Genomic DNA, 26,337 nt, shown 5'->3' on the forward strand with positions numbered 1-26,337 from the left:
CAGAGCTTCAACCTTGTCCTCGGTGAGGCAGGGGACATTAAGTTTGTATGGGCTGTGTTCTATGCCTCTATTGTTGAGGGGGCCAACTGGAGCTGTGGCCGCAAGGTCGTCGTGCCTGTTGCAGTGGAAATCACCAAACTAGTGGGTGGACACCAGCAGTGAGGGATGCGTCAAGCTGAAGGAGGCCTCTTATCCGGCCCTTTTGGCCTGTGGGACTCCGGAGGCAGCTAATTGGCATGGTCACGAGCTGTGGGTAGTAACCGAAAGAACAAGATCATGAATATATGCAGCCGAAATGAGTTTTCTCTGCAGGGTGGCCGGGCTCTCCCTTAGAGATAGGGTGAGAAGCTCTGTTATCCAGGAGGGGTTGAGACTAGAGTCGCTGCTCCTCCTCATCAAGAGTAGCCAGATGAGGTGGCTCGGGCATCTGGTCAGGATGCTCCCTGGTGAGGTGTTCCAGGCATGTCCCACCGGGAGGAGGCCCCCGGGGAAGACCTAGGACACGTTGGAGGGACTACCTCTCACGACTGGCCTGGTAACACGTCAGGATCAAGCTAGTGAATGTGGCTGGGGAGAAGGAAGTCTGGATTTCTTGCTTAGGCTTAGGCAACTGCCCCCACAACCAGACCCCAGATAAGCAGAAGAAATGGATGGATGGAAATGAGGGGAAGAGATGAGACAAGAAGACAGGATTTGATGAGATGAGATGTGATGTGATGACATAAAATGTAATTAATCGATGAGCTGTTATGAGATGAAATGAGGATACTACAGATGAGAGAAGATGAGATTAGATGAGATGTGGTTAGATCTAATGAGGTGAGATGCCATACGATTTGGATTTAATTATCCTCTGTGTGGATGTTTGACTGCAGAAGTAGCATCTGAAATGAGATTTTGAGCAGCTCTTAAAATGTCCCATGTGCTGCAGTCTCTGCTGTCTCAGATCTGGTGGGGTGACATGGACAGAAGTACTGAAGTTTCGAAGCTGATTCTCACCTTCTTCTTGCCCCCCCTCCTCTACACAAACCTTATCAGTTTCAGGTGAGTTTGTTGTCTTCTTGCAGTGGTCCTGTTCTCTGTGCTTTCAGCGTGATTTGATTGTGTTTCATGGCTCTTATTGATTTTGTTTTGATTCTGGGGAAACAAATTTTTTCAGTGTTATGTTTTCATTTTGGTTTTTCTGTAAATTATAGCATTTACATTTTTCAGTTTTAATTAAAAATTCAAACACAAAGACATTACAAAAATTATGATCTAGATTATAAGAAAACAACAGATCTTGACTATATCAGACCTAAACTGATCTAAGATTATAAAAACAAATAGATGCCCTAAATACACTGATGCCCAATGCTGTGAATCAATAAATGGATGAATAGAAAGATGAAAATACAACCCCAAGTCCAAAAAAGTTGGGATGCTGTGTAAGATGTAGTTAAAAACTAAATGCAATGATATATGATGATGTGAAGATGGACAGAGGTTCACTAATCTGAGACAAACTGGGTCTCAAAATTATGGAACACTTTTAGAAAAATGTTCATCAGACTTTGAAGATTCCACAATCTACAGTGTATAATATCATCAGAAGATTCAGAGCTGAACTGGCCTGCCTGCAGTCCAGACCTTCTACCAATACACAACATCTGGAGCATCGGAAGCAGAAATCCAGCAACCAAGGTCCAGGTCTGTAGAGCAGCTAGAATCCTGCATCAGACCAGAATGGGACAACATTCCTCTCCTAAACCGAGACAAAACAGATGGTTATTGACTTCAGGAGGCCAGAGGAAGACTCAGCTCCTCTAAGCATTGTGAAGAGTCTTTTCCTTTAAATTCCACACATCACCAACCTGGTTTACCTGGTAAATGTCGTTAGAGAACTGAACCCTTATGCAGTTTTACCTACAACATCACTCCTGCTTATGCATTTTTGCTTAAACCTCCTAAAAATATGCAATATATGTGTGTAGGTGTGATATTATTCATTAGCTGTGCGCTATTTATTTATTGTTACTGTGATGGTCTCATCTCTTCCATCGTCTCATGTGTCCACTGGAGCATCATCATGTTGCTGTGCACTGTCCAGTAACAGTTAAAAACTGATTTGTATGTGTTACAGGGAACAAGAGGAGGATGTTAATTCCATGGCCGTCCTTCACGGCAGAGACACAGACAGCGTGGATGGAAACGATGCCACCGTTTTCTCTTTTGCTGACATCACACAGAAGTAAAACAAACGCACGTGTTTCTACATAGATCAGACCACACTTTAGTTGGTGATTTATTTCTTACTTCCCCAAAACATCTGGGATTATTTGTATTTGCAGTGAAGAAGATGCAGAAGAGCTCAGGGCTCTGAAAGAAAACCCGACAGGTTAGTTTGGATCTGTGTTCTGCTGTTGGTGCCCCATCCCGGTAAGATTATCTAAATCCATCTCAGAGGGCCAGTTGTTCAAACGTAATCTGATCCGATTTCGGTTATCGGATAGGATCTCATCTTTAAAATGCGTTGTTCAAAAGGAAAATCCGCCTTCTGAAATCGGTTTGGATCACATAATCCAATCCTGGTTGTTATCTGGATAAAACCCTCAATTTGGGTTGTTCAAAACTTCTGAGTAGGATCCGGATAACTTTGATCCAAAAAAACAGGATTATCCTGATCCCAACAGAGGGAGGATTACACGGCGGATTTCAGGAAGTACATGCAGTACACCCTAACAGCTGATCAAATAATAGAACTTTTTATTCGGTGCAGATGCTTATATTTGTTTTTTGCACCTGACTTGTTTAACCGTTACAGGGATAAAGTGGTTAAATAGGCAGAGGCTCCTATTAAGCCTTTCAGCGAACTAAAGCAAGTATAAAACATAACATCATCTTGTCCCCATGAAATAAACCCCCAAACAAATTCTATAAAAAAAACAAACACACATACAATAATCCATCTTCCTGTCAGTCATCGCTGCATAATCAGAAAGAACCTGTCAGAAATAATGTCTAACGATGCATCCCTCCCTACACGTCCCGTCCATCCCTCATTCTGGCAGAATGCCAGAGGTAGGTCCGGTACCTCCAAAGAAGCTCAGATGCGTCATTAAGATTGTCACAGAGAGGGACAGTCCACCTGTTTGCAATGTTATGCACGACAATACATACAGCTATTATGTTACATGCTCCCAGTGGTTCCACTCGCAAGTAGTTAAAAGGCATGCAAACCTGCTCTTCTACTTGTTGTTTTTCACATGGCCGGCAGCCCACATTGTACATGCTGAAAATCCAGATTTGGGTGATCCAATCCTATTTTGCTGTGGAAAAACTGGGGTAAGTCGAAATATGTGATCCACCTTCCTGAAAAATGGGATACCCAAAAAATTAGCTTGTTTTCCGGATTGAATTTTTTTGAACAACCAGCCCAGAAGGATCATCACAGAGGGGAATGAGAATAAAATAAGGTTTAATCAATGCAGCGTTTGTATTATTGTACATCCATCTACATCAATACATCAATTCAACAACCAACAAGTCAATAACATTGATCAATACAGCCTACCATGATCAAAGATTTACACCCCTTAGAATTTCTATATGGAGCTGGTTTCTGACCATTTTTACTTTTTCTGGCGTTAAGCCCCTGGACAAGAAATCTTGATAAGCAGCTACAAATCCTTCCTGTTTTATCCAGGATTATCAGTCACCTCCATAACTTTCTGATTGGAGGCAGAAATCCTGATCAAAAATCTGACTTTCCATCTGAAACCTGAAACATATCTGGACCAAGTTTCCTCTACCAGTCCTTATTCTGGTCCTATGTCCATCATGGTTCTAGTCCTGTATCTATTCTGTTCCTGTATTCGTTCTGGTTCTAGTCCTCCTTCTGCTGTGGTCCTGTGTCCATCCTGATTCTGTTCTTGTAACCATCCTGGTCCTGTATCCATCTTGGTTCTTGTCCTATATATTTTCTGGTTCAGTATCAGTCCTGGTTCTGATTTGTATCAGTCGTATTTATGATCCTGTATCAATCCTGGTTTGGGTCTTGTATCAGTCATGGTTCTAGTGGATTCCAGAATCCTAGTACACAGATGGGAAAACTAGGTTGGACATTTTGGAGTGGTCCTTAACTGGTTAAACCAGATCCAGGTCAGGGTGGAGTTATTTAGTTGGCAGCGGTGGATCTGATCAAGTGACTTTCTTGGCAAGTGACTTGTAGAGTTTCATAGGAATCAATTCTTTGCAAGTCACTTGTGGGGTCAAGGCAAGTAAAGGCAAGTCCTCTTTATCAGGTTCACCATAGGAACTAACCTAAGGCATCGCTTCTTGGCATGTGACTTGTGGAATGCCCCAGAGATCAATTCTTGGCCAGTGACTTGTGAAATCCCCCAAGGATCGATTTGTAGCGAGTGACTTGTGAAGTCCGCAAAGGATCAGTTCTTGGCGAGTGACTTTTGGAGTCCCCCAATGATCAGTTCTTGATTAGTGACTTGTGGAGTCCCCCAGGGATTAGTTCTTGGCAAGTGACTTGTGGATTCCCCAATGGATTGGTTCTTTGTGCTTGATTTATGGAGTTCCCCTGGGATCAGTTGTTTGCAAGTGACCTGTTGAGTACCCCAGAGATCAGTTCTTGGCAAGTGACTTGTGGATTTCCTAGGGGATTGGTTCTTGGTGAATGACTTGTGGAGCCCTTCAGGAATCATTTCTTGCAAGTGACTTGAAGCACACCCAAGGGATTGGTTCTTTGTGCTTGACGTATGGAGTTCCCCAGGGATCCATTGTTGGCACATGATTTGTGGTGTCCTCTAGTGATCTTTTTTGGGAAGTGACTAGTGTATTCCCTAAGGGACCGGTTTTGGGCGCGTGGCTTATGGAGTCCCTCAGGGATCAATCCTTGGCAAGTGACTTGTGGAGTCCACCAGAGATTACTTCTTGGTAAGTGAATTGTGGATTCCTTAAGGGATCGTTTCTTTGTGTGTGACTTGTGGGGTACCCCAAGGATCAGTTCTTGGTGCATGATTTGCGGAGTCCCCAAGGCATTAGTTCTTCGCCTGTGAAGTATAGAGTTCTTAAGGGATCATTTTCTGGCAAGTGACTTTTGAAGTCCGCCAGGGATTGGTTCTTGGTGCATGACTTTTTGATCTCCCTAGGGATCAGTTCTTTGGAAGTGACTTCTGGAATCCCACAGTGATCAATTCTTGGCAAGTGACTTGTGGATTCTCTACGGGATAGGGTCTTGGCACGTGACTTGTGGAGTTCTCCAGGTATTTGTTCTTGGTGTTTGACTTATGGAGGTCAATAGGGATCAGTTTTTGGCAAGTGACTTGTGGATTACCTAAGGAATCGGTTCTTGGTGCGTGACATATTGTGTTCCTCAGCTATTAGTTGTTAGTGCATGACTTGTGGTGCCCCCATGATCTTTTCTTGGGAAGTGACTTGTGGAGTCCCCCAGAGATCAGTTCTTGGTGTGTGACTTGTGGAGTTCCCTAGGCATCAGTTATTGGCAAGTGACTTGTGGATTCCCTAAAGCATTGATTCTTGGTGCGTGACTTGTGGAGTGCCCCAGCAATTAGTTCTTTACGCATGACTTGTGGATCCCCTAAGGCAGAGGTGTCAAACTCCATTCCTTGAGGGCCGGTATCCTGGGGGGTTTTCATTGTTTCCCTAATCTAACACACCTGTCTGAAATAAATGGGTTATTGTGAAGAAGTTGACAAGAAGCTGTTGGATCCATTTGATTTTATTTAGGTATGTTGGAGCAAGAAAATAACTAAAACCTGCAGGATAGCAGGCCTTGAGGACTGGAGTATGACACCCCTGCCCTAAGGGATCGGTTCTTGGCCCATTATCTGTTCATCTTGAATCTGCTCCCTCTGGGTCTGATATTATAAATGTTTAAATAGTTTTAATATCATTAATTTAGTTTTTTTATATCACTATATTCAGTATAACCCTATTAATTCAATTATATTATATAAAGCACATTGAATTGCAGTCCTGTATGAAATGTGCTATTTAAATAAACTTGCCTTTTTTTGCCTAAACCCAGGTTCTTCTCCAGCCACCCCTAAGAGACCGTACATTTTGTGGAGGTGGAGACAGTTCTGGTTTGCTCCTGTTACCTCATTCCTGGGCAACGTGCTGATGTACTTCCTCTTCCTTTGCCTGTTTGCCTACGTTTTGCTGGTGGACTTTCATCCCCCGCCCCCTGCTGGCCCCGCCCCTCTGGAGATCATCCTTTACTTTTGGGTTTTCACTTTAGTCTGTGAAGAGATTCGACAAGTAAGTCCTCTCTAAAACAGTTATTTAATTCATTCATTCATTCATTCATTCATCTGTAGCAACTGTGTGATGCTATATTTGTCAAAATGGAATAAAACGTCTGACAAATGTTTCGAACACCTTGTTCAATCCATCACACCAAGAATTAAAAAGGGGCTCTGTCCCGGTAATAAAAGGTGGACCTGATGAAGAGGACGACCCAAATGACCCAGGACTAGAATATGGTCATGATGAACAGGATGACTCGGTACTAGAAGGCAGATCCAATGAAGAGGATGACCCTGTACTAGAAGGTGGTCCCAGTGAAGAGGACAATGTGGTACTAGAATCGGGTCCTGGTGAAAAGAATGACCTGGTACTAAAAGGTGGACCCGATGAAGAGGCCAACCCGGTGCTAGAAGATGATGTTTTTAATCACATGTTGCTGCTTTTAATGATCCAGCTAATTGCACATGTTTAACAGATGTGTTTTTATCCTCCTATTTGTCTCTCTTGTGCCAACAGACCTTCTTTATGAGCAGTTTATTTGTCCTTCAGAGGATGAGGAACTATATTGAGGATGTGTGGAACAAATGTGACCTGATTGCTATCGGTCTCTTCATTTTGGCTGTGTGTTGCAGGTAATTCTTCTTCTTTTACTTCTTATACAAATAAAGCTCAGTATCTCAAATATTTGCTGAATGCTCCTCCATTTTTCCTCATTGCCGTCTGTAAAGTGTGATGTTGGTGGATCAGTCTCGGGGAAGTGGAACCACTAACTGGCTGCTTCTCTTTTACAGGATGTTTCAGCAGACATATCATTTTGGGCGAGCCGTCATGGCCGTAGATTTTATGGTGTTCACTCTACGTCTGATCCATATCTTCGCTGTCCACAAACAGCTTGGACCAAAGATCATCATCGTGGGCAAAATGGTGAGGACCCACGGGGCTCACAGGACGGCCTGTACGCAACAGGCGATTGAAGGACAAAGGCAAAGCAGAAGAAAAACATGGTCTTTTCAAAGGGCCACTCTGCAGTGCATCATCTCCAGAAACACTAAGCATTACCTTAGACATGCATCCAGCCAGTTTTATAGAACCAAACATCTGATTTGCTGCTCACCACAGGGCTAATCCCTCTCTGGATAATCTCTGATTCATCCCTGTCTTCTTCAGGTGAAAGATGTCTTCTTCTTCCTGTTTTTCCTGGCGGTGTGGCTCATGGCCTACGGAGTGGCCAATCAGGCGCTCCTGTACTCATATGATCCGCGACCTGATTGGATACTTCGGCGAGTAATCTACAGACCATACCTGTACATATTTGGACAGATTCCTCTTCATGAATTGGATGGTGAGTACCTGTTTTTTACTTTGCAACTGCAACTTTATTTATAGCACATTTTAAAAACAAAAAAGTTGAACAAAGTGCTACAATGTGCTCATAACATTAAAACTATTAAAATAATTGGGATGGCAGTGGCTCAGGTGATAGAGCAGGTCATCCAATAACCGTAGGGTTGACGCTTCAATTCCCACTCCCCCAGTCATCTGTCGTTGTGCCCTTGAGCAAGACACTTCACCCTCCTTGCCTCCAGTGTTGGCATTGCTGGTGAATGAATGTGGATGAATGTTTGGTGATGGTCAGAGAGTCCGTAGCCGATTGGCTGCCACATTTCCATCAGTCTGCCCCATGGCAGCTGTGGCTACACAAGTAGCTTAGCATCACCAGGTATGAGTGAGGAGTGGATGAATAATGGATATACAATGTAAAGTGCTTTGGGTGCCTTGAAAAGTGCTATATAAAATCTAAAAAAAAAAAAAAAAAGTAGCATACAAACAATTTTTTAAATTTAAAATATATTGAAATACAATAAAATAATTAAATAAAGTAAAATCAGATCAAAATGTGTGCGTGTTAGATGGGTTGTTTTCCACAGCCTGTTCTAGTCTAGTTGATTAGTTTTATTTACATTTTCCCAATTTTGGGGATAAGTCAAACACTGAGGGCTTGTTATGTAAGGTAATGTAAGTACAGGATAGCTGGTGTAGGTAGTGTTCATTCAAATAAACTGCTCTCTAAATGTAAGGTCTGGTCACAGTATGAAGATGGATTTGTTCTTTACCGTTAGTTGTATGGTTGCTCTTATCTTTGTTTGAAGTTGTCATTTAATATAAATTAAATTTCATGTTTTGGTAAATAATATAAATACTGTTGAATGAGTGTATTGTGATCTGGTGCAGGCCTTGTTTATTGCACTGATTCGAGGTTTGGGAAACAGGAGTGAGTACTTTAACTTCATTACATTAAGTTATTGAAGAGAAATGGGGTGGAATTGCCTTTCCACCACCAATAAGGGTGTTTTTTTTCTTTTAATATCATGCCTGCATGTATTCTGCTGAGTGAAACTGGATTGTCAGTTGCTTTCATACGTGAGATTTTTGTGTTATAAGTGCTCGAAATAAAAACAATAATTTCTTCTTTATTTAACCAGATAAAAATACATTGAGATTAAAAATCTCTTTTCCAAGAGTAACCTGACCAAGAAAGCAGTACGAGCATAAGTTTATAATCTACCAAAAAAAAAAAACAAAAACAAAAACAAGGCGCTGCATTTTATCTGTTTTTTGCATCACTAGCAACTCCGGCTAATGTAGGCTAACAACTCCGGTATGGTTCCCCTCTGTTATTAAAGCAGATTTTATACTTTCAGATCAGGTTATTCACATTTTTTCCTTTTATCTTCTTGTCTTTAGCTGTGAACGTGGGTGAAATAAACTGTACAGACATCGCTGAAGAAATTGATGCAGGTGCAGAACCCTGCATGAGCACCTACGCTAACTGGCTCGTCGCCATCCTCCTGGTTATCTACTTACTGTTTTCCAACATCGTGTTGGTTAACCTGCTCATTGCCATGTTCAGGTAGATTAAAAGCATCTGTTCCACCTTTGAGACAATGTTCAGAGTTCAGAGATCCGACTGCATGCTGTCATTTATCCTCTGCAGCTACACCTTCTCCAAAGTGCAGGAGCACAGCGACACCTACTGGAAGTTTCAGCGCTACAACCTGATCGTGGAGTACCACTCCAGGCCCTGCCTGGCACCACCTTTCATCATCATCTCACACCTCCACCTTTTTATCAAGAGGACCATCTGCCGCATCCCATCTGTGAAGAGCCGACACTTCGGTGAGACGAAAGCTGTTAGAGCCGTTGGAGGACGTGTTTTTATCATCGTTGTCATGGCAACAGTTAAGACTTAAAAAATTATGTTATTTCAAAAAGGTGATGTCATCATGTAACAACAGTTGCTGCATCAGTCTTTGCAGCAATGTTAGTTTTCTTTTGCATATTTCTTCCCTACAGTGTATTATAATAATAATAATAATAACAATAATAATAATGATGATAATAATAATAATTATTATTATTATTATTATTATTATTATTATTATTATAATAATAATACCAGCCTGTTCAAGGAATCTAAAGGGATTTTAGAGATTAAAGATCAGGAGGAGTTTCCATGATATCTCACACCTTCATCTACAGCTTTACTCTCACAAATGACACCTCAAACTTTGTGTTATTCAAGAACATTAAAATTTCTAATAATTACAAAAAGCTTAGGGTCGTGGGTCACCGGGACCCCCTTTGGAGCCAGGGCTGGAGATGGGGCATGAAGGCGAGCGCTTGGTGGACGGGCCTTTGCCCATGGGGCTCAGTTGGGGCTCGGAAAGCTGAGCCCCCCGTGGGCTCACCACCTGCAGGAGGGGTCATAGGGATCAGGTGCATTGTGAGCTGGGCGGCTGCCAGAGGCAGGGAAAGCTGCAAAAGCTAGCTCTAGGGACGTGGAATGTCACCTCTCTGGCGGGGAAGGAGCCTGAGCTGGTGCGCAAGGCTAAGCGGTTCCAGCTAGATATAGTTGGACTCACCTCGATGTACGGCTTGGGCTCTGGAACCACTGTCCTTGAGAGGGGCTGGATCCACTTCCATTCTGGAGTTGCTCCCAGTAAGAGGCACCGAGCAGGTGTGGGCATGCTCATTGCCCCCTGACTTGGCACCTGTACGTTGGGGTTTACCCCAGTGGAGGAAAGAATAGCCTCCCTCCGCCTCAGGGCGGGGGGACGGGACCTGACTGTTGTTTGTACTTATGCACCAAATAGCAGTTCAGAGTACCCACCCTTTTTGGAGTCCTTGGAGGGGGTGTTGGAGATCACTCCTTCCGGGGACTCCCTCGTTCTGCTGGGGGACTTCAGTGCTCACGTGAGCAATGACAGCGAGACTTGGAGGGGCGTAATTGGAAAGAATGGCCCCCCTGATCTAAATCCAAATAGTGTTTTGTTGTCCGACTTCTGTGCTCATCATGGATTGTCCATAACGAACACTTTGTTCAGACATAAGAGTGTCCACATGTGCACTTGGCACCAGGACACTCTAGGCTGCAGTTCGATGATCGACTTTGTAGTTGTGTCGTCGGACTTGCGGCCGCATGTCTTGGAAACTTGGGTGAAGAGAGGGGCGGAGCTGTCAACTGATCACCACCTGGTGGTGAGTTGGCTCAGATGGTGGGGGGAGGATGCCGGTCAGGCCTGGCAGACCCAAGTGTGTTGTGAGGGTCTGCTGGGAACGTCTGGCAGAGTCCCCTGTCAGAAAGAGTTTCAACTCCCATTTTCAGCCATGTCCTGGGTGAGGCGGGGGACATTGAGTCCGAATGGACTGTGTTCAGTGCCTCTATTATTGAGGAGGCCAGCCGCAGCTGTGGCCGTAAGGTTGTCGGTGCCTGTCGTGGCGGTAACTCCCGAACTCGTTTTTGGACACTGACAGTAAGGGATGCCGTCAAGCTGAAGAAGGAGTCCTATCGGGTCTTTTTGGCCTGTGGGACCCCAGAGGCCATGGCAGGCTAAGCGGAGCGCAGCTTCAGCATTCGCAGTGCTGTGTCACACTGAGCTTTATCAAAGCAGTAAAAATACTGAGATAGTGTGAAGAACAGCCACGTAAAGTCAAGTTTTGGGGAAAGCGTCTGACCTGTTAACAGATGTCTACTTACATTCTGACCATGCAGACTGATTTTCTGATTCCAGCTGTAGAACTGCAGGACACCAAAGCCAGCAGGCTCAACACGTGGGAGGGTATCCAGAAAGAAAACCTCCTCTTAGCTCAGAATAAGCAGCAGAAGGACAGCGACACGGCACGGCTACAGCGTACATCTGTCAAGTGAGTTTTCTTCATTTCTGAGCTTATTAAGATGAACATTCGTTTATTCACAGCTCTCCCTCCACACAGGTTTATGTGGGGTGGGGAGAAGATGGCCTTTCTGTATGTGTAGATTCTCCCTGTGTGTGTGCATGGGTTTTCTCTGGGTACTCCGTTTTCCTCCCACCATCCAAAGACATGATGTTAGGGTAACAGGTCACTCTAAATGTGAATGTGACTGGTTTTAGCTGGACTTATACATATATATGTATGTATGTATATATATGTATATATATACATACATATATATATATATACATATATATATATATATATATATATATGTATATATATATATGTATGTATATATATAATTATATATATTTGTTGTATATATATTTCTTTAATATATATGTGTATATGTGTGTGTATATATACATATATATATATATATATATATATATATATATATATATATTCATATATATTTATATAATTTCGTTTTGTTTGTTTTTTTTATTTCCACATACATACAGTTATACAGATATGGCTTCAGGCCATGATGGTTTAGCTCATTTCCATCTTGTTGAAATTAGCTAAACTCAGAGTTACATGACTTTGAGTTGTCTTTGCAGGGTGGACAATGTTCTGAGGCAGATGGCAGAGATCCGTGACCATGACAGAAGGCTGCATCTGGTGGAAACCCAGGTCAGTAATACCAACATTCATATTCTGTATGCAATGATTTCTATTGATTGTATTGTGGTAAAATACATCTGGGCCCAAATAAAAATGTCATCAGATGTTTACTGCAGTGAACAAAATGAAGAATTTTTAACACTACTATAGATTTAACATGTCACTGTCACTGATCTAGGTCCAGTTTTTAGACAGGGTTGAGTCTCAAAGGTCCATTCCTGCATGTTTTTGTGTCCATGTTTGATCCTGTGTTTGTGGACCGTGTAGATGGTGTGTCTGGTTTATCTGTAGCTGTCCCTTCTGCCCGTTTAGCGCTCATCCATCTCTGTCTACATGTCTCTCTCCCAGCTGGAGTACTGTTGCAGCACCCTCTCCTGGATGGCCGACGCTCTGTCCCACAGTAATCTGATTCAAGCCAGCCGGCCGGCTCCTATTCTCAAAGGTGACCAACCAACTGAGCTAAAACCTTCAGAGATGTGGTGTCTGATCTGTGTTCTCATGTTTTAGTTTTTGTTTGCTTGCCATGTTGGGATTAATGTTTTCTTTTCCTATAGATCTGACTCCACTGTCTCCAAGATGAGGCCAGGATCTCCAAACACAGAGAATGAGTCACCTTCTAAATCAGGGCATTCGACACCTGCAGGGATCTCCTGACTTCAACCCTAACCACTTTAACTCGAATATCCCTGCAATGTGCAAATTTACTAATGTACTCACACCTGGATGTATCATAATATAGTTTAACTCAGGGCCATCACTGTTGTTTGGTGTGGAATTTCGTGTGTTTTATTCTGTAGGTAGGTATTTGTCAATAGAAAAAAAGCTTTTTTATACAGTATTTAACCAAACATTTCCTTTTACTGCCACCATATCAAGATACAAAAAATAAATAAAAATAAAATGCCTACTCATGCTTTCAGTTTGTCAGTGTAATAGCAGACCTCAGCTGTCTGTGGTTCAATTTAGTAAAAACTGACTGCAGATCTATTTTATAATGCATGTAATAAAATAAACTGAACCTCCTCTCCTGTCATATTTTAACACCTTTGGGTGTAAAACTCAATTTGCATGCCATCAGAGTCATAAACAAAACCACCCAAAACTACCTCAACAAACATTGTTTGATCCATCCATCCATCCATCCATCTTCTACTGCTTATCCAGAGTCGGGCCGCGGGGGTACCTGCCTAAGCAGGGAAACCCAGACTTCCCTCTTCCCGGCCCTTATCCGGGGGGATCCCGAGGCGTTCCCAGGCCAGCCGAGAGATGTAGTCCGTCCAGCGTGTCCTGGGTCTGCCCCGGGGCCTCTTTCCGGTGGGACGTGCCCAGAACACCTCACCAGGGAGGCGTCCAGGAGGCATCCTATCCAGATGCCCGAGCCACCTCATCTGGCTCCTCTCGATGTGGAGGAGCAGCGACTCTACTCCGAGCCCCTCCTGGATCACCAAGCTTCTCACCCTATCTCTAAGGGAGAGTCCGGCCACCCTGCGGAGGAAACTCATTTTGGCCACTTGTATTCAATATCTTGTTCTTTCAGTTACTACCGACAGCTCATGGCCATAGGTGAGGGTAGGAACATAGATCGACCGGTAAATCGAGAGCTTTGCCTTTTGGCTCAGCTCCCTGAGCCAATGAAGAGTCCGCATCACTGCAGACGCCTCTCCGATCCGCCTGTCCATCTCCCGCTCCATCCTTCCCTCACTCGTGAACAAGACCCTGAGATACGTGAACTCCTCTACGCGGGCCAGGACCCTATTTCAGACCCGGAGAAAACACTCCATCTTTTTTCTGGCTGAGGACCATGGTCTCGGATGTGAAGGTGCTGATTCTCATCCCAGCCGCTTCACACTTGGCTGCGAATCACTCCAGTGAGAGCTGAAGATCACGGCCCGATGAAGCCAACAGATAAACTGGATATAAACCTGTCGTAAAATCAACACTGCATATCTTTTCCAGTGCACCTTGGCTCGTTCAACTAATGAGAGGAAGAGATGAAAAGAAAGAGAGAAATTGACAGAAAAAGAGATAAGACAAGAGGCAACATTGGACTGACTTTTCCTCTCTGGTGAGATCTCGGAGAAGAGACAGGATGAAGATGATGCAGAAGAAGCCGTTGATGTCAGAAATAAGACGGGAAAAAAGACAATGCTGGATTAGTGTCATTAGGGGAGATCTCAGAGAAGAGACGGGATGAAGACGATTCTGGACTAGCCATCAACAGGGTCACAATCTGCTCTGCTGCTCTACCACACCCCTCATCAGCTTAACTGCTTCCACCTGTTGCTGTCACCAGCTCTCCATCTCCAATTAAACCAGTACAGTATATGCAGCTTAACTCCACTCTTTGCCAGATTGCCTTTGCGTTACTGCCTGACTCTCCAGCACTTTTTGTCGGTATGCTTTCCTGGTATCGACCCAACTTGCCTCTGGCCATTGCTTTCACACATGAGCCCTGGTATGGATCTGCACCCAGTCCTCACCCAAACCACTTTCTAGGAGAATTAGCAGTATATTTGTGTTTTTCCCCCCTCCACTGAACTCATAGAGCCAGTTGAGAACACTTGGACTATTACATGGTCACAAGTCTTTCACAATTCTTGCCTACATTGTTGGTTTGATGGTTACATGTATGCCTTGCTCATGGGAAACCTGGGTTCAAATCCAGCCGTACAAACCCTTCTGTGATTTTTGATAGCTGTGATTGTCTTCAACCTGTCTTAATAAAGATTGTTTAAACAAGAAACTTAATTGATTTGTGCTGCTATTGAATCCACTACACACTCTTTATAGTTAGGGGAGTTCTCAGAGAAGACACGAGATGAAGAAGATGCTGGATTAGCCATTGTTTGGGGGAACCACAGGGAGAAAATCTGACAAGGTAAAGAAGTGGGCATTTAAAAGTGAGTATACTGACCTCACAAGCTGTTTCATCAGATCAGGAAACATGGTCTCATGTTACCAATGTTTCCAGTAGAAACAATGGAAGAGTTTAAAAAATCTCCTCCTTTCCAAAAAAGAAAATCAACTTAGATGGAGAAACATGGTTGTTTCCAACAGCGTGTGTACAGGTGTATAAAATAAGAAGTCAAGGGATCTGGATTAAAAACTCAAAACAATATTGTTGGAAAGAGCAGTGTTTTCAGGAATATTGCTTTGACTTGGCAATTCGGATGATCTGGGATGGATGTATGGTAAAGACCATCACGTGAAAGAAGTTTAGCTATCCCAGACTAATAGGTAAACTTAACTGGTCCCAGACAAATAGGAACTGGAGCAGAAAAATTCCAAATAGAAAGATAAACTAGACTGGAACACTTAAAGAAAGATAAGTAAAATGGAGTGGACCACTTCAAGACAAACATGTAAACTTGACTGGACCCATTCCAGACAGATAGATAAACTGAACTGGACCAGTTCCCAGAAAGTAAAGGAAACTGGAATGGACCCATTCCAGACAGATAGTTAAACTGGAGTGGACCACTTCCAGACAAACAGGTAAACTTGACTGGACCAGTCCTGGGCTAATAATTTAAGTGGAACCGACTACTCCAAACTGATTGGTAAGCAAGAGTGGACCATTTACAGAAAGAGGGCTGAATTGAAAAAGACCAGTTCCAGAAAAATACTTAGATTGGAATGGGAAAAATACTTAAACTCGAGTGGACCAGTTCCAGAAAAAGGGGTAGAATGAGGTGGACCAGTTTCACACAAATAGGTAAACTTGACTGGACCCAATTCAGAGAGGTAGGTAAACCAGACTGGACCCGTTCCAGACAGATAGATAAACTGAACTGAACCTGTTCCAGATAAATAGATAAACTAGACTGGACCAGTTCCAGACAAACAACTATACAGTTCCAAACAAATGGAGTGGACCATGGTCAGACAGATAGGTAAACTGGAGTTGACCAGTTCCAGACAAATAAATAAACTGAAGTGGACTAGTTCCTGATAGAAAGATAATCTGGACTGGACAAGTTCCAAACAGATGGGTAATTTGGAGTAGTTCAGTTCCAGGAAAATAGGTAAACTGGTGTGGAACATTTCTAGACAAACAGTTGAACTGGACTGGACCAGTTCCATTCAGATAAGTAAACTGAGTTGGACTAGTTCCAAACAAATAGGTAACCTGGAGTAAACCAGTTGCAGATAGGTAACTAAGCTAGACTGGACCAATTCTGGACAGATTTCTAAACCAGAGTAGACCAGATCCTAACAGGTAGAAAAACTAGAATGGACCAGTTCCAGACAGATAGAAAAACTAGAATGGACCAGTTCCAGACAGATAGGTAAACTGGAGTAAACCAGTTCTAGACACATGGGTAAAATGGACTGGATTTTTCAGTTTTAAGGTTGGAATCATTTTTATTCCTTCTTCAAATTCGGCTCTGTCTAATGTTCAGGTTTGTCGGACTGTATATGACCTGTCCAGGATGTACCCTGGTTCTCACCCAATAACTGCTGAGATAGGTAGCCCCCCCCAAAAGCAAACTTATTCAGACTCCAATGCAGATGAGGAAAACCCTGACAGATCAGCGTACAGCCGTACAGTTCTTGCCCATATGCTCATTCAGCTGTGTCTATGTAGAAATAAAAGGATTCCAACCTGAAAAAGTTAAAGATACAATTAAAATGCTGTAAGAGTGTCCGGTTGTGGCTAATTCCTGATGCCATCTTTTAGTGTTTTAGTGCAGACCTGGGACAAATTAACTCATGAAACATAAGGAAAGGTGTTGATTGTTCTTGTTCATAAACATTTAGATCTTTAAATGATTCTTTTAACTCACATGTTTCACACACACACACACACACACACACACACTCATATAGACACACAAGATAGACACACACACTTCACTCCCCTTGGGTAACTGTATCTTGGAAAGTGATTTCCCACTTTAGAAAGTCCTTACATGGAAAGTGCTTGGGATGAATTTGGCACTGGATTCAACTCGGAGATGAAAATGAATCCTGCTGGGGAATTTCAGATCTGCTTGATGAATGGGCTGATGAAGTGCACTTGCTGTCATCTCTTTACCTCACAACACCTTTTCCATTTCTTTTTGCTAAGACTGGAAAATGTTCTGTGTGAGGATGTTTGTTTTTGCTCTTTGTTCATCAGCTTGAGAAAACTCGGTAAAAGTCTCAGATATCCGTCAGCTGTGATCCAAACGGATGCAAAGTGACAGATTTCCTGTAGCAGTTGTTAGACAGAACAGGGCGTTAACTAAATGGATCTAATGGGTCAATGCAAGCAGACTCATGCTCCCAACTAAGCAAGAAGAAATGTCTTTGGCATGTCTGAGCTCATCTCCACTTTCAACCACTTTGCAGTCTTCATCTCGATCTGATCTCCTCTCTCTTCTGTCCTTTGCTCGGTCAACCTCAGCTGTTTCTTCCTGCTGCTAGTGTATCACCATCAGAAACTTAACTTAACTTAACTTAACTTAACTTAACCTAACTTAACTTAACTTAACCTAACTTAACTTAACTTAACTCTTCTTAAAGATTGCATCGCATATAAAGCTGTAAATACAAACTGATACAGGTGATGTTGGCCCTCATGTTTTATTTCACCAAGGGGAGACACACGAGTCTGAAAAACGTTTTTCTCTCCCATTTGTGTGCTAGATGAGCAAAACCTCTAGTACTGATGATGTAACTGAATTTGCTGCTCACTGAAATTTTATGTCTTCACTTTGAATTTGACTGACTGATAGTGATGTTCTTCACTTGAATCTGACATGATTTGTGCTTTAAATTCAACGTTCATGTTGGTTTATTGAACGTTTTATAATTTCCTTAGCATGGGAGTTACATGCTTGAATCATGGACCAAAAAAGATTTAATGGCTATAAATTTATTCCTGGCTGATAAAAACTAAGACACACTTGTGCAAGCCAATATAAAAGCAGTACAGCTAAGGGATGTTGGTGCAGGAACCACAACACTGCAGCAGGAAGAAAATAATAGTTTTTATTATCTTTAATCGTGTTTGGTAAGGAGGCGTCTCAGATGTTCCTCCGGCCAACTTTTTTTCATGCATGAGAAGGTGAGAATTGACAGAGGATGGGAGATGCAGCTTTGGTCCAGCAGACAGAGCCAGGCCAGATCACATTACACTGACTCTAACAGTGTGTGGTTTTAAATAGTGCCGTTTTCAACTCCTCCCTGTAGAAATCCTTCTATTTTGGGGATAGCATGTTGGGGGAGGGACAGAAAAGTAGTTGGGCCACAGATCGGTGTCTCTGCTTGGCACTGAGGTTTGCTTGTATGTACACTTTGGCTACATCAGCATAATTGAGATCCTGGAATTATGAGATTTAATTGGTTAAAACATGCTGAGAAAAGTGTCTGATAAGTTTATCTTGAACAGTAACATGAAGCTACATCATTTAACCTGATGAAATGTTACACAACAAAGTCATGATTTAGCTATTTGTAGGGCCAAAGTGTTTGCCATGAGACCAGTGAAAGGTCTAAAGGTTATTATGGGATTTATCCCCAGGAACATGGATGTGTTGATGGCAACCCTCCCATTAGATCACAGAACATGTTCGGTCTGTGGCTGCAGGGTTTCAGCTGGATCCGGACCTCTGTGCAGATAGAAAAGGGGGCCACCAGACCACCATTTCTCCTGTAGAGCTCTGCACTGATGTGTGACTCCGTCGTTATTCACCTTCACTTTCATACAATCACGTATCTCCACAGAAATCCAGAGCTGGCTTAACAGTAACAGTGACCCCTAGTAGAAAGGTAGAAAGGTCAAAGATGACCTGTAATAGTTAATAATGTCATGGAGGTCTGGCCACAGCATGGCAACTCATCTGTCATCATCACTTCTTCTAACATGGGTCACATATGGTCACATAAGGCCACATATCACCTATAGGAAGATATAAAAATCCTCCATCCCTCACATTTTGGTCATCTTTGCCTGAACCTACTCCCCCAGTGAGGCTCTCCAAAGAAAAACTGAAACATCTGATGATGATGGAAAAGCAAGTATGCCCCACTTATACCTTAAGCCACCTCCAGTCATTCCCCTTCACTCCTGCGAACCTAACTTATGGATAGCCCAGGCCAGCCCACCAGCATCTGGTCCTGTCAATCAACGTGACTGCCCCCCCTCCTCTTCTCAGCTTACCCCAAAGGTCGGTCTCGCTCTTTTTCTGTCGCCCTCACATTAGTCGTCTCTGTGCCATCAGCATTGACCAGCTACTACCAGCTCCCCTCTCAACTCATCACTGCAGTCTTAACTGATCACACTGGTGGACGATAAGACATCCTGCCCCTGAGTGGCCCACAATCAATGCCAAGACGCCTGCTTCTGGAGGATAACTTCTTCTCTTTTTTTCCCAGGACTTTTCAGGACGTGGGAGCGAGTATCTAGACCTCTTGGAATATTGTTTGTGCCTGTTGGATGCTGATAGCGTGTCTGGCCACTACGTTAGAGGGCGCGTTCGCTGGGCTCGGGTCCGTTTGGGGACATTAGGTCTAAAGAAGCTGCAGTGCTGGACTCCTGCAGTGATTCCAGGTTCCTTCCTCGTTAGTTGACTCCGTCTCAGCTGCAAACATGGCTTCGTTGAGAAGTTTGATCCTGGCGCTGCTGCTGGCGCTGCTCTGCTCCTTCCACACCCCGCTGGCTCCCAGCGCCAAGGCCCAGGACCTGCCACTCCGCTCGGAGGAGGGCCTGATGGCTGACGACGACGACGACGACGACGATGACGACGACGACGACGACGACGACGACGACGACGACGACGACGACGACGACGGCGACGACGATGATGATGACGATGATGATGATGACGATGATGATGATGATGATGATGACGATGATGACGACGACGACGACGACGATGACGATGACGACGACGACGATGACGACGATGATGATGACGACGATGACGACGATGACGACGACGACGATGATGACGACGACGACGACGATGATGATGATGACGATGATGATGATGACGATGATGATGATGACGATGATGACGACGATGATGATGACGATGATGATGACGACGATGATGACGACGATGATGACGATGATGATGACGATGATGACGACGATGACGATGATGATGACGATGATGACGATGATGATCATGAAGGTCAGTGGGTTTAGATGTGACTTCCTGTCTCCTGAGCAGCAGGTCTAACATCAGCCATCGCTGATAGAAAAACATTTTTCACTGTTTAAAAACAACATTTTAAAAGAGAAAAAGGACCAAGCTGGAACGTTTGATGGTCAGTGATGGCTGATGTTCAGCTGTTCAGGTGCCTACATACACAAAGCAGGACAGTGTGTAAAAGGGGAGGAGCTAAGCTCACCACTAGCCACCCTCCTCTCATTAGCATTCCTACAACCTCAGCATCTCTGTCCTATCTCGTGTGTCTGAGCTCATTGGTAAGCCCAGTCCCTCCTCCACCCCTTTCCAGCTGTCCATGTCCCTTGCTGTCTCTGACACTCTGTTCTTTTCCTGCTTAACTAGAGTTATGAGCACTCTGGGGAAATTGAACTGGCCCATCTGAAGTCCAACTGTCTGAAGTCCTTCGTACAGTGCACTAGATATGAACTTGGGGACTGCAGAAGCATTGATTTGAGAGAGAGAGAGAAAGAACCAAAAACCCAATTTCACATGAGCCAAGCCCGACTTGGACGTCAGTCTTTGGGGGTCATTAGAGATCTTTTTGATTTGTGTTTTGTTTGGAAAAAAATGGATCTTCCTTTCTCATTTGTTTTTGGATTAAAATGACATTCATTTGTGTTTTTATGTGAACCTGCAGAGAAAGAAAGAGAGACAGTGATATTGGGAGGGAGATTTGTGGATGGGGGGTGTGTTAAAGGAACAGACAGAGGGGGAATAAGGGGTGTAGGAGGGCCACCACCGAAACTCATTAACTTACCATCAAATTTAAAGTTTCTCTCTTTCTCCATATCTCTCCATCTCTTTCTTTCTCTGTGGAGCATTCATGCAGCTGACTGTTGAGGAGCTCTGTAACCACCAAGTCTGCTGTTTGTTTCTGTAAAACTTTATTATCACACCACCGATTTACCAGAAAGCTGATGTTCTGATTGATTAGAGGAAAATGTCTGAATATTTGAGGTTGAGTAACTTGTTTCAGGCCCCTCCCTCCTCACTGATTCAGCCTGATGGAGATATTTATCTTCTTTGTAAATGTCAGATTTATGTGAAACAACTCGCCTGTTTGGAAATGTTACTGATTCATTTTTCCGAGCGTCAGGAAAGAGTGTTTGGGAAAAGAGAGAAACATCTCTTTGGAAAACAAAATTGTGAAGAGATGAAAAGGTTGTCTGCTTTTTCTCTTGTTGTCCAGAAGAACAAACTGTGATTTGTGAACAATCTTGTTGAAAATCTTTAACCCTGCTGTTCATTCATTAAATAAAAAAATAATCCTAAACTGATGAAATGTAAATCTGTAGAGCTGTAAAGGTGCATGGAGAGCATGATTTCTCTGAGATGTGTGTAAATGTCGTCATGTTTCCTGCATGAGGACCAGACCTGCAGATGTTTGCCGCTTGTCTCAGTGAGTATCTGTCCAACCTGCTGTAAATACGCTGGTTCCAGAGGCACCGTGCAGATGTTGGGGATTACAAATGTAATATGACTTCGATTAAAATAAAAGGAGAACTTGGTTCTTCAAGCAGGTTTTTGGGGGATTATTCTGCAGCTCAGACGACTGAATGCACATTTTCAGCCAGAAAATCGCTGGTTTGATCCCCAGCTTCATCGTTTACATGATAAAACGTCCTTTTGCCAGATAAAGCTCAGTTTCTGTGGATGAACACTAAACGGTTCATTCATCCTCTAAAAATACAAACATTATTACTGTATTTAATCTAAAATGGCCTTTATATCTCCTTGTGTCAAAGTTGTAAATGTTTTTGCTCCTTGCTGTATTCATAATGTTGATCATACACAGATTTTACGAGGATTAAATGCATTATTTAAATCCTCAACCACAATTATTACACTTGGACTTAGTATAATAATATCCTTTTATTTAAATATTTAACTCATTTTACCACCAACAAGCTGTCATGTTAAATATTGCTGGAGTAGTAACAGTTGTTTTCCTACGTTTACTTAATATGAAATATATTTTGAATACATTTACCATTATTTTTCAGTTGACCCTAAACATGAATTTAAACTGACCATACATCAAATTCAGTAGATTTACAACAAACGTTTCTGTAACTGGAACTTATATGATGACACCGATGCTGAAAATCACACAGTAGCTACTCCTGCTTAAAAAAAGCTTTAATGAAATAAAAATCAGGTAAATAAACACAGTTTACAGTTTTTACCAAGCAGCTGATTTATCGGCATTCTTCTGTGGTTTAGGAGTTTTACAATTACTTGAAAAGTTTGATCTGTTTTTCTGAATTAAAAAGATCATTTAAAAATATTTATTTTATTTTGTTTATTTTATCTTTTGAAATGTATAAGCTATATTTTTAAATTACTCTCTCTTTTTCTGAATTAAAGACACGCTACAGAACTGATCCAGCATAGTCTTCATCCTGCCTCTACTCTGAGACCCCTGCAGACAGTAAAAGTCGGTTTCACCTCGACTCTCATGTCTCTTTCTCTCTTTCTTTTCCTCTCTTCATAATGTCTTTAGTTTCTTTCTTTATCAGCCACGTTGCGCATTCAGAACTGCTGGTGTGTTGATATCTGCTTGCTAGCATGTTGCTAGCATGTTGCTAGCATGATGCTAGCGTGTGAAGTGAAGCTTCAACGTCACACGGGGTCCTGGATGAAAAGGTTGTAAAGTTCCGTTTCTCAGCCTCAGGACGCTGCTGGACAGCACCGTTCAAGAAATAGATGTCACTGTGTCATCAAACATGTCCAGAACGCAGCGTTTTAAGGTCGGAAAGTTACGTAATGAAACTTTAATAAGGTTATTTTAACAAAAAAGAGCAAATAAAGAAATAATAAATTAGAAAAAAATCTATTTTTGTCTTTCTGAATTTATGAGAAAGTTAAAAATAAAAGAAAGAAAACTGTTCTCTGTCTTTCTGAATAAACAACATACATCCGACCATGTTAACACCTGCAGGTAAAAAACAGAGCAAACACCTAATGAAAGTCATTTAGCGTCTTACAGGACGACCCTTTTTACCGTAGACCTACAACTCAGCTCTGCAGAGGGAAGTTTTGTCATTGACAGGGTTGTTTTTCTCTCAAAGGAAACATCTTTGTCATTTGGAATCGTAATAAACGCAGTGACATAGCCGCTGTGACTCTACGGTTCAGATGCTGCAGCCTCTGGTACTGCAGATACCTCCTCCTCATCATGGTAGACCTCGTAAATTCAGAAAAAATAGAGGATTTTTTTTTCAATTGTTAAATCATCTTGTTAACCTGTTAATATCTAAGGTTAAGGTACATACAGTTTCTGAGACCTATTGCATCACTTAAATTAACTTAAAACCCTGTTGTGCGCAATCTTCTGCCCCCTGGTGGACACTTTCTGCACTACAACAATTCTACAACATATTGCAGCAACAAATGGAATATTATTTATTTATTTATTTATTTATTTACATTTTGTCAAAGTGCCAATTGATGATTTTAAAGGTAAAAACTTGGAATTTTCTGGCCACTATTTTTTACCTTAAGCGATTCTAATACGTGTTTCTGTGTTGAAAGTCACCCCTAGCACACACAGTCATATAAACTTACCTACATTAGCTTGAGAACTACATTTGCCTCATTGGCTCAGGTCTTTACTGATCAGTTTCAATAAAACCTGAAATCTGTTCTATTTAAGTTCCATCCTATTGAGACAACAGCTCACAATGAAAACTTATCTGTGTTTTCTGACTTCTTCATCAGAAATAAAAACACACAAAAAGAAACACACCAGCACAACCTAATTAAGGTGTAATTAAACCAAAATCTCCAGAAAATGTATGTGTTTGGTAAAAATACTTCCACATTATCTCAGCATTAGCAGGAGATGGAAAAGGTATTTGTGTGTCATGTATTTATTTATACTATGTGCAGATGATGATGACGACGACGACGATGATGATGATGATGCTTACCACAAAGGCTCTCTGTGCTCATTCTGTGAATTCTGTGAGGTATGTCAGAAGCCTGATAATAAATGTTGGTCAGTAAATGCAGCATGTTCAAGATTTCTTCACTCTGGATCTTTTCTCACGTTTTCTTCCAGCACTGCGACAGCTGCGATAAATGTCCATGTGAAGAAGGAGACAAGTCCGAACACTGTGATGACTGCAAGGTAAGAAAATCCTCACTTTCACTCGGGTGAAATTTTGGTTCCAAACCAAATTTTTCCACCAGTGGTGGTAGATCACCATGAAAATTGCACCTGTAACGGCTGGTTTTGATCAGAGTTTCTACAAACATCCAGCAAGCAGACTGGAAGTCAGACAGACCACAATCACTGATGATATTCAGGAATATGTGAGAAGATGTCTGAGTTTTTACCAGAGTTTAGATACGAGTTCAGCTCTAGATTCCTTCTAGAGATGATCTGACGTCATAGGTCCTTCTACGTTCTTCAAGAAAGATTTCATCCCTGGACCGGTTCTTAATATATTGAACCACCCACTGCTTCAGGCCGGCCTCTGGGCTGGTTCCCAATATCTGGAACCATCTGCAGCTTTGTGCCTGCTTCCAGACCAGTTCCTGGTATCTGGAACCTTCCACCGCTTCGAGCCGGCTTTCGAACCGGTTCCTGGTATCTGGAACCATCTGCAGCTTTGTGCTTGCTTCTAGACCAGTTCCTGGTATCTGAAACCATCCACTGCTTCGGGCCGGCTTTCGAACCAGTTCCTGTTATCTGGAACTGTCCGCGGCTTCGGGCCAGCTTCTGGTCAGGGTTCTGGACCAGTTCCTGGTATTTGGAACCATCAGCTGACAGAGGCAGAGGATCTCTGGTATATCTGGACTGTGTCAGGGAAACCAAACCACCAAACAGTAAATATGTCATTTATTTTGTCTGTTTTCCTTCCAGATGTGCACGTTCTGCCACATGTGTCCTGTTTGTGAAACCGTGTGCAAGCCTGGTGAGTGATCAGGGAGATCGATATGTTTCTGTTTGTTAAGATAAAATAAGATAAGATAAGATATATACTAAAGACATAATAATAATAATAATAATAATAATAATAATAATAATAATAATAATAATAATAATAATAATAATAATAATATTAATGATAATAATAATAATAATAATAGTAAAAACTACAAGTGTTCATTAAAGATCTGATAGCTACAGGAAGCGTTCAGAAGAACACTGAGGCATAACAAGACGGTCACTAAAAGAGCTGAATGTTCTCCCAAAGGAAAGATGATGCTGCGGCATCACTACGGCTAGGGAGACAGGACTGGGTTGCACTGGTTTATGGTTTTGTTCTTTGGCTTTAGTCTGACTTTGTTTTTTCCTCCAGGAGGGTTTGTTGATGAAGTTACCGGATCAATCTACAAGTAAGTCTTATTTCCAGCCATCTGAGTTCTGTTAAATCATTCATTAACTACAGTCTATAAACTCTTCGTCTCTTCATCCACAGAACTGTGGCTGACGTCTTTGATGATGATGATGACGACAACTGAACCAAACCAAATGTCGCCACCATGTGGCCAAATGAATATGTTTCACCTTCACTTCTGATTTTCCTCAAGTCTTTGTCATTTCCCATGTGGAAGCCTTAAACATTTGCTCCACGATGAGTGAATGGAAACTGTTAAGAGAAGCCTTAATATATTTGTCTACTGCTGTTATCTGACAAGTTTTACTGAAAAGGAAAATATCATAAAGTTTTATTGGATTATGCTGAATAAAGAAGGGTTTCATTTTCACTGGTTGTTGTATTGGTGGTGAAAACCCTTTTAGCCTTAATGCAACATATATTTCATTAAACAGATTTATTACAGAGTGATTTACAACATATTGGGAGAGCAGTGTAGGGGTCAGTATGTTACTCAAGGGCATGCTAAGCCAGAGCTGGAGCTAGACTTTTATACATGGGAGTCCAGACTTATTCAAGGGGTCCCTACTTTATCAGAGGGGTGGTATAATAATGAAGGAAATGATTGCATTCCTCTCTAACACTGTTGTGGTCAAGTCAGAGAGACATGAGAGATAAAACATCTTTACATTATTAATCTGGAT

General features: G+C 42.3%; 2 protein-coding genes across 2 annotated transcripts in view; both read left to right on the forward strand.

The window, feature by feature from the left end:
- Window positions 1-13,319, forward strand: part of trpm4a (transient receptor potential cation channel, subfamily M, member 4a) — a 59,738-nt gene extending 46,419 nt beyond the window's left edge. Inside the window, exons 16-28 of the mRNA XM_042000961.1 lie at window positions 932-1,044; window positions 2,123-2,230; window positions 2,331-2,377; window positions 6,041-6,273; window positions 6,778-6,893; window positions 7,053-7,185; window positions 7,429-7,603; window positions 9,007-9,172; window positions 9,257-9,438; window positions 11,334-11,466; window positions 12,081-12,153; window positions 12,493-12,586; window positions 12,699-13,319. Coding sequence (XP_041856895.1) covers window positions 932-1,044; window positions 2,123-2,230; window positions 2,331-2,377; window positions 6,041-6,273; window positions 6,778-6,893; window positions 7,053-7,185; window positions 7,429-7,603; window positions 9,007-9,172; window positions 9,257-9,438; window positions 11,334-11,466; window positions 12,081-12,153; window positions 12,493-12,586; window positions 12,699-12,724 — 1,599 coding nt within the window. The 3' untranslated portion in view covers window positions 12,725-13,319. The remainder of the gene's footprint in view (window positions 1-931; window positions 1,045-2,122; window positions 2,231-2,330; window positions 2,378-6,040; window positions 6,274-6,777; window positions 6,894-7,052; window positions 7,186-7,428; window positions 7,604-9,006; window positions 9,173-9,256; window positions 9,439-11,333; window positions 11,467-12,080; window positions 12,154-12,492; window positions 12,587-12,698) is intronic.
- Window positions 13,320-19,329: 6,010 nt separating this feature from the next.
- LOC121650187 (secreted acidic protein 1A) lies at window positions 19,330-26,024 on the forward strand. The gene is made up of 6 exons (XM_042001563.1): window positions 19,330-20,267; window positions 24,198-24,277; window positions 24,370-24,438; window positions 25,177-25,228; window positions 25,616-25,652; window positions 25,736-26,024. The coding sequence occupies exons 1-6, from the start codon at window positions 19,721-19,723 to the stop codon at window positions 25,776-25,778; spliced, it is 828 nt and encodes a 275-aa protein (XP_041857497.1). The 5' UTR covers window positions 19,330-19,720; the 3' UTR covers window positions 25,779-26,024.
- Window positions 26,025-26,337: the final 313 nt, after the last annotated feature.

The sequence above is a fragment of the Melanotaenia boesemani genome, chromosome 2 (genome assembly GCF_017639745.1).
Source record: "Melanotaenia boesemani isolate fMelBoe1 chromosome 2, fMelBoe1.pri, whole genome shotgun sequence".
Lineage (NCBI taxonomy): Eukaryota > Metazoa > Chordata > Actinopteri > Atheriniformes > Melanotaeniidae > Melanotaenia > Melanotaenia boesemani.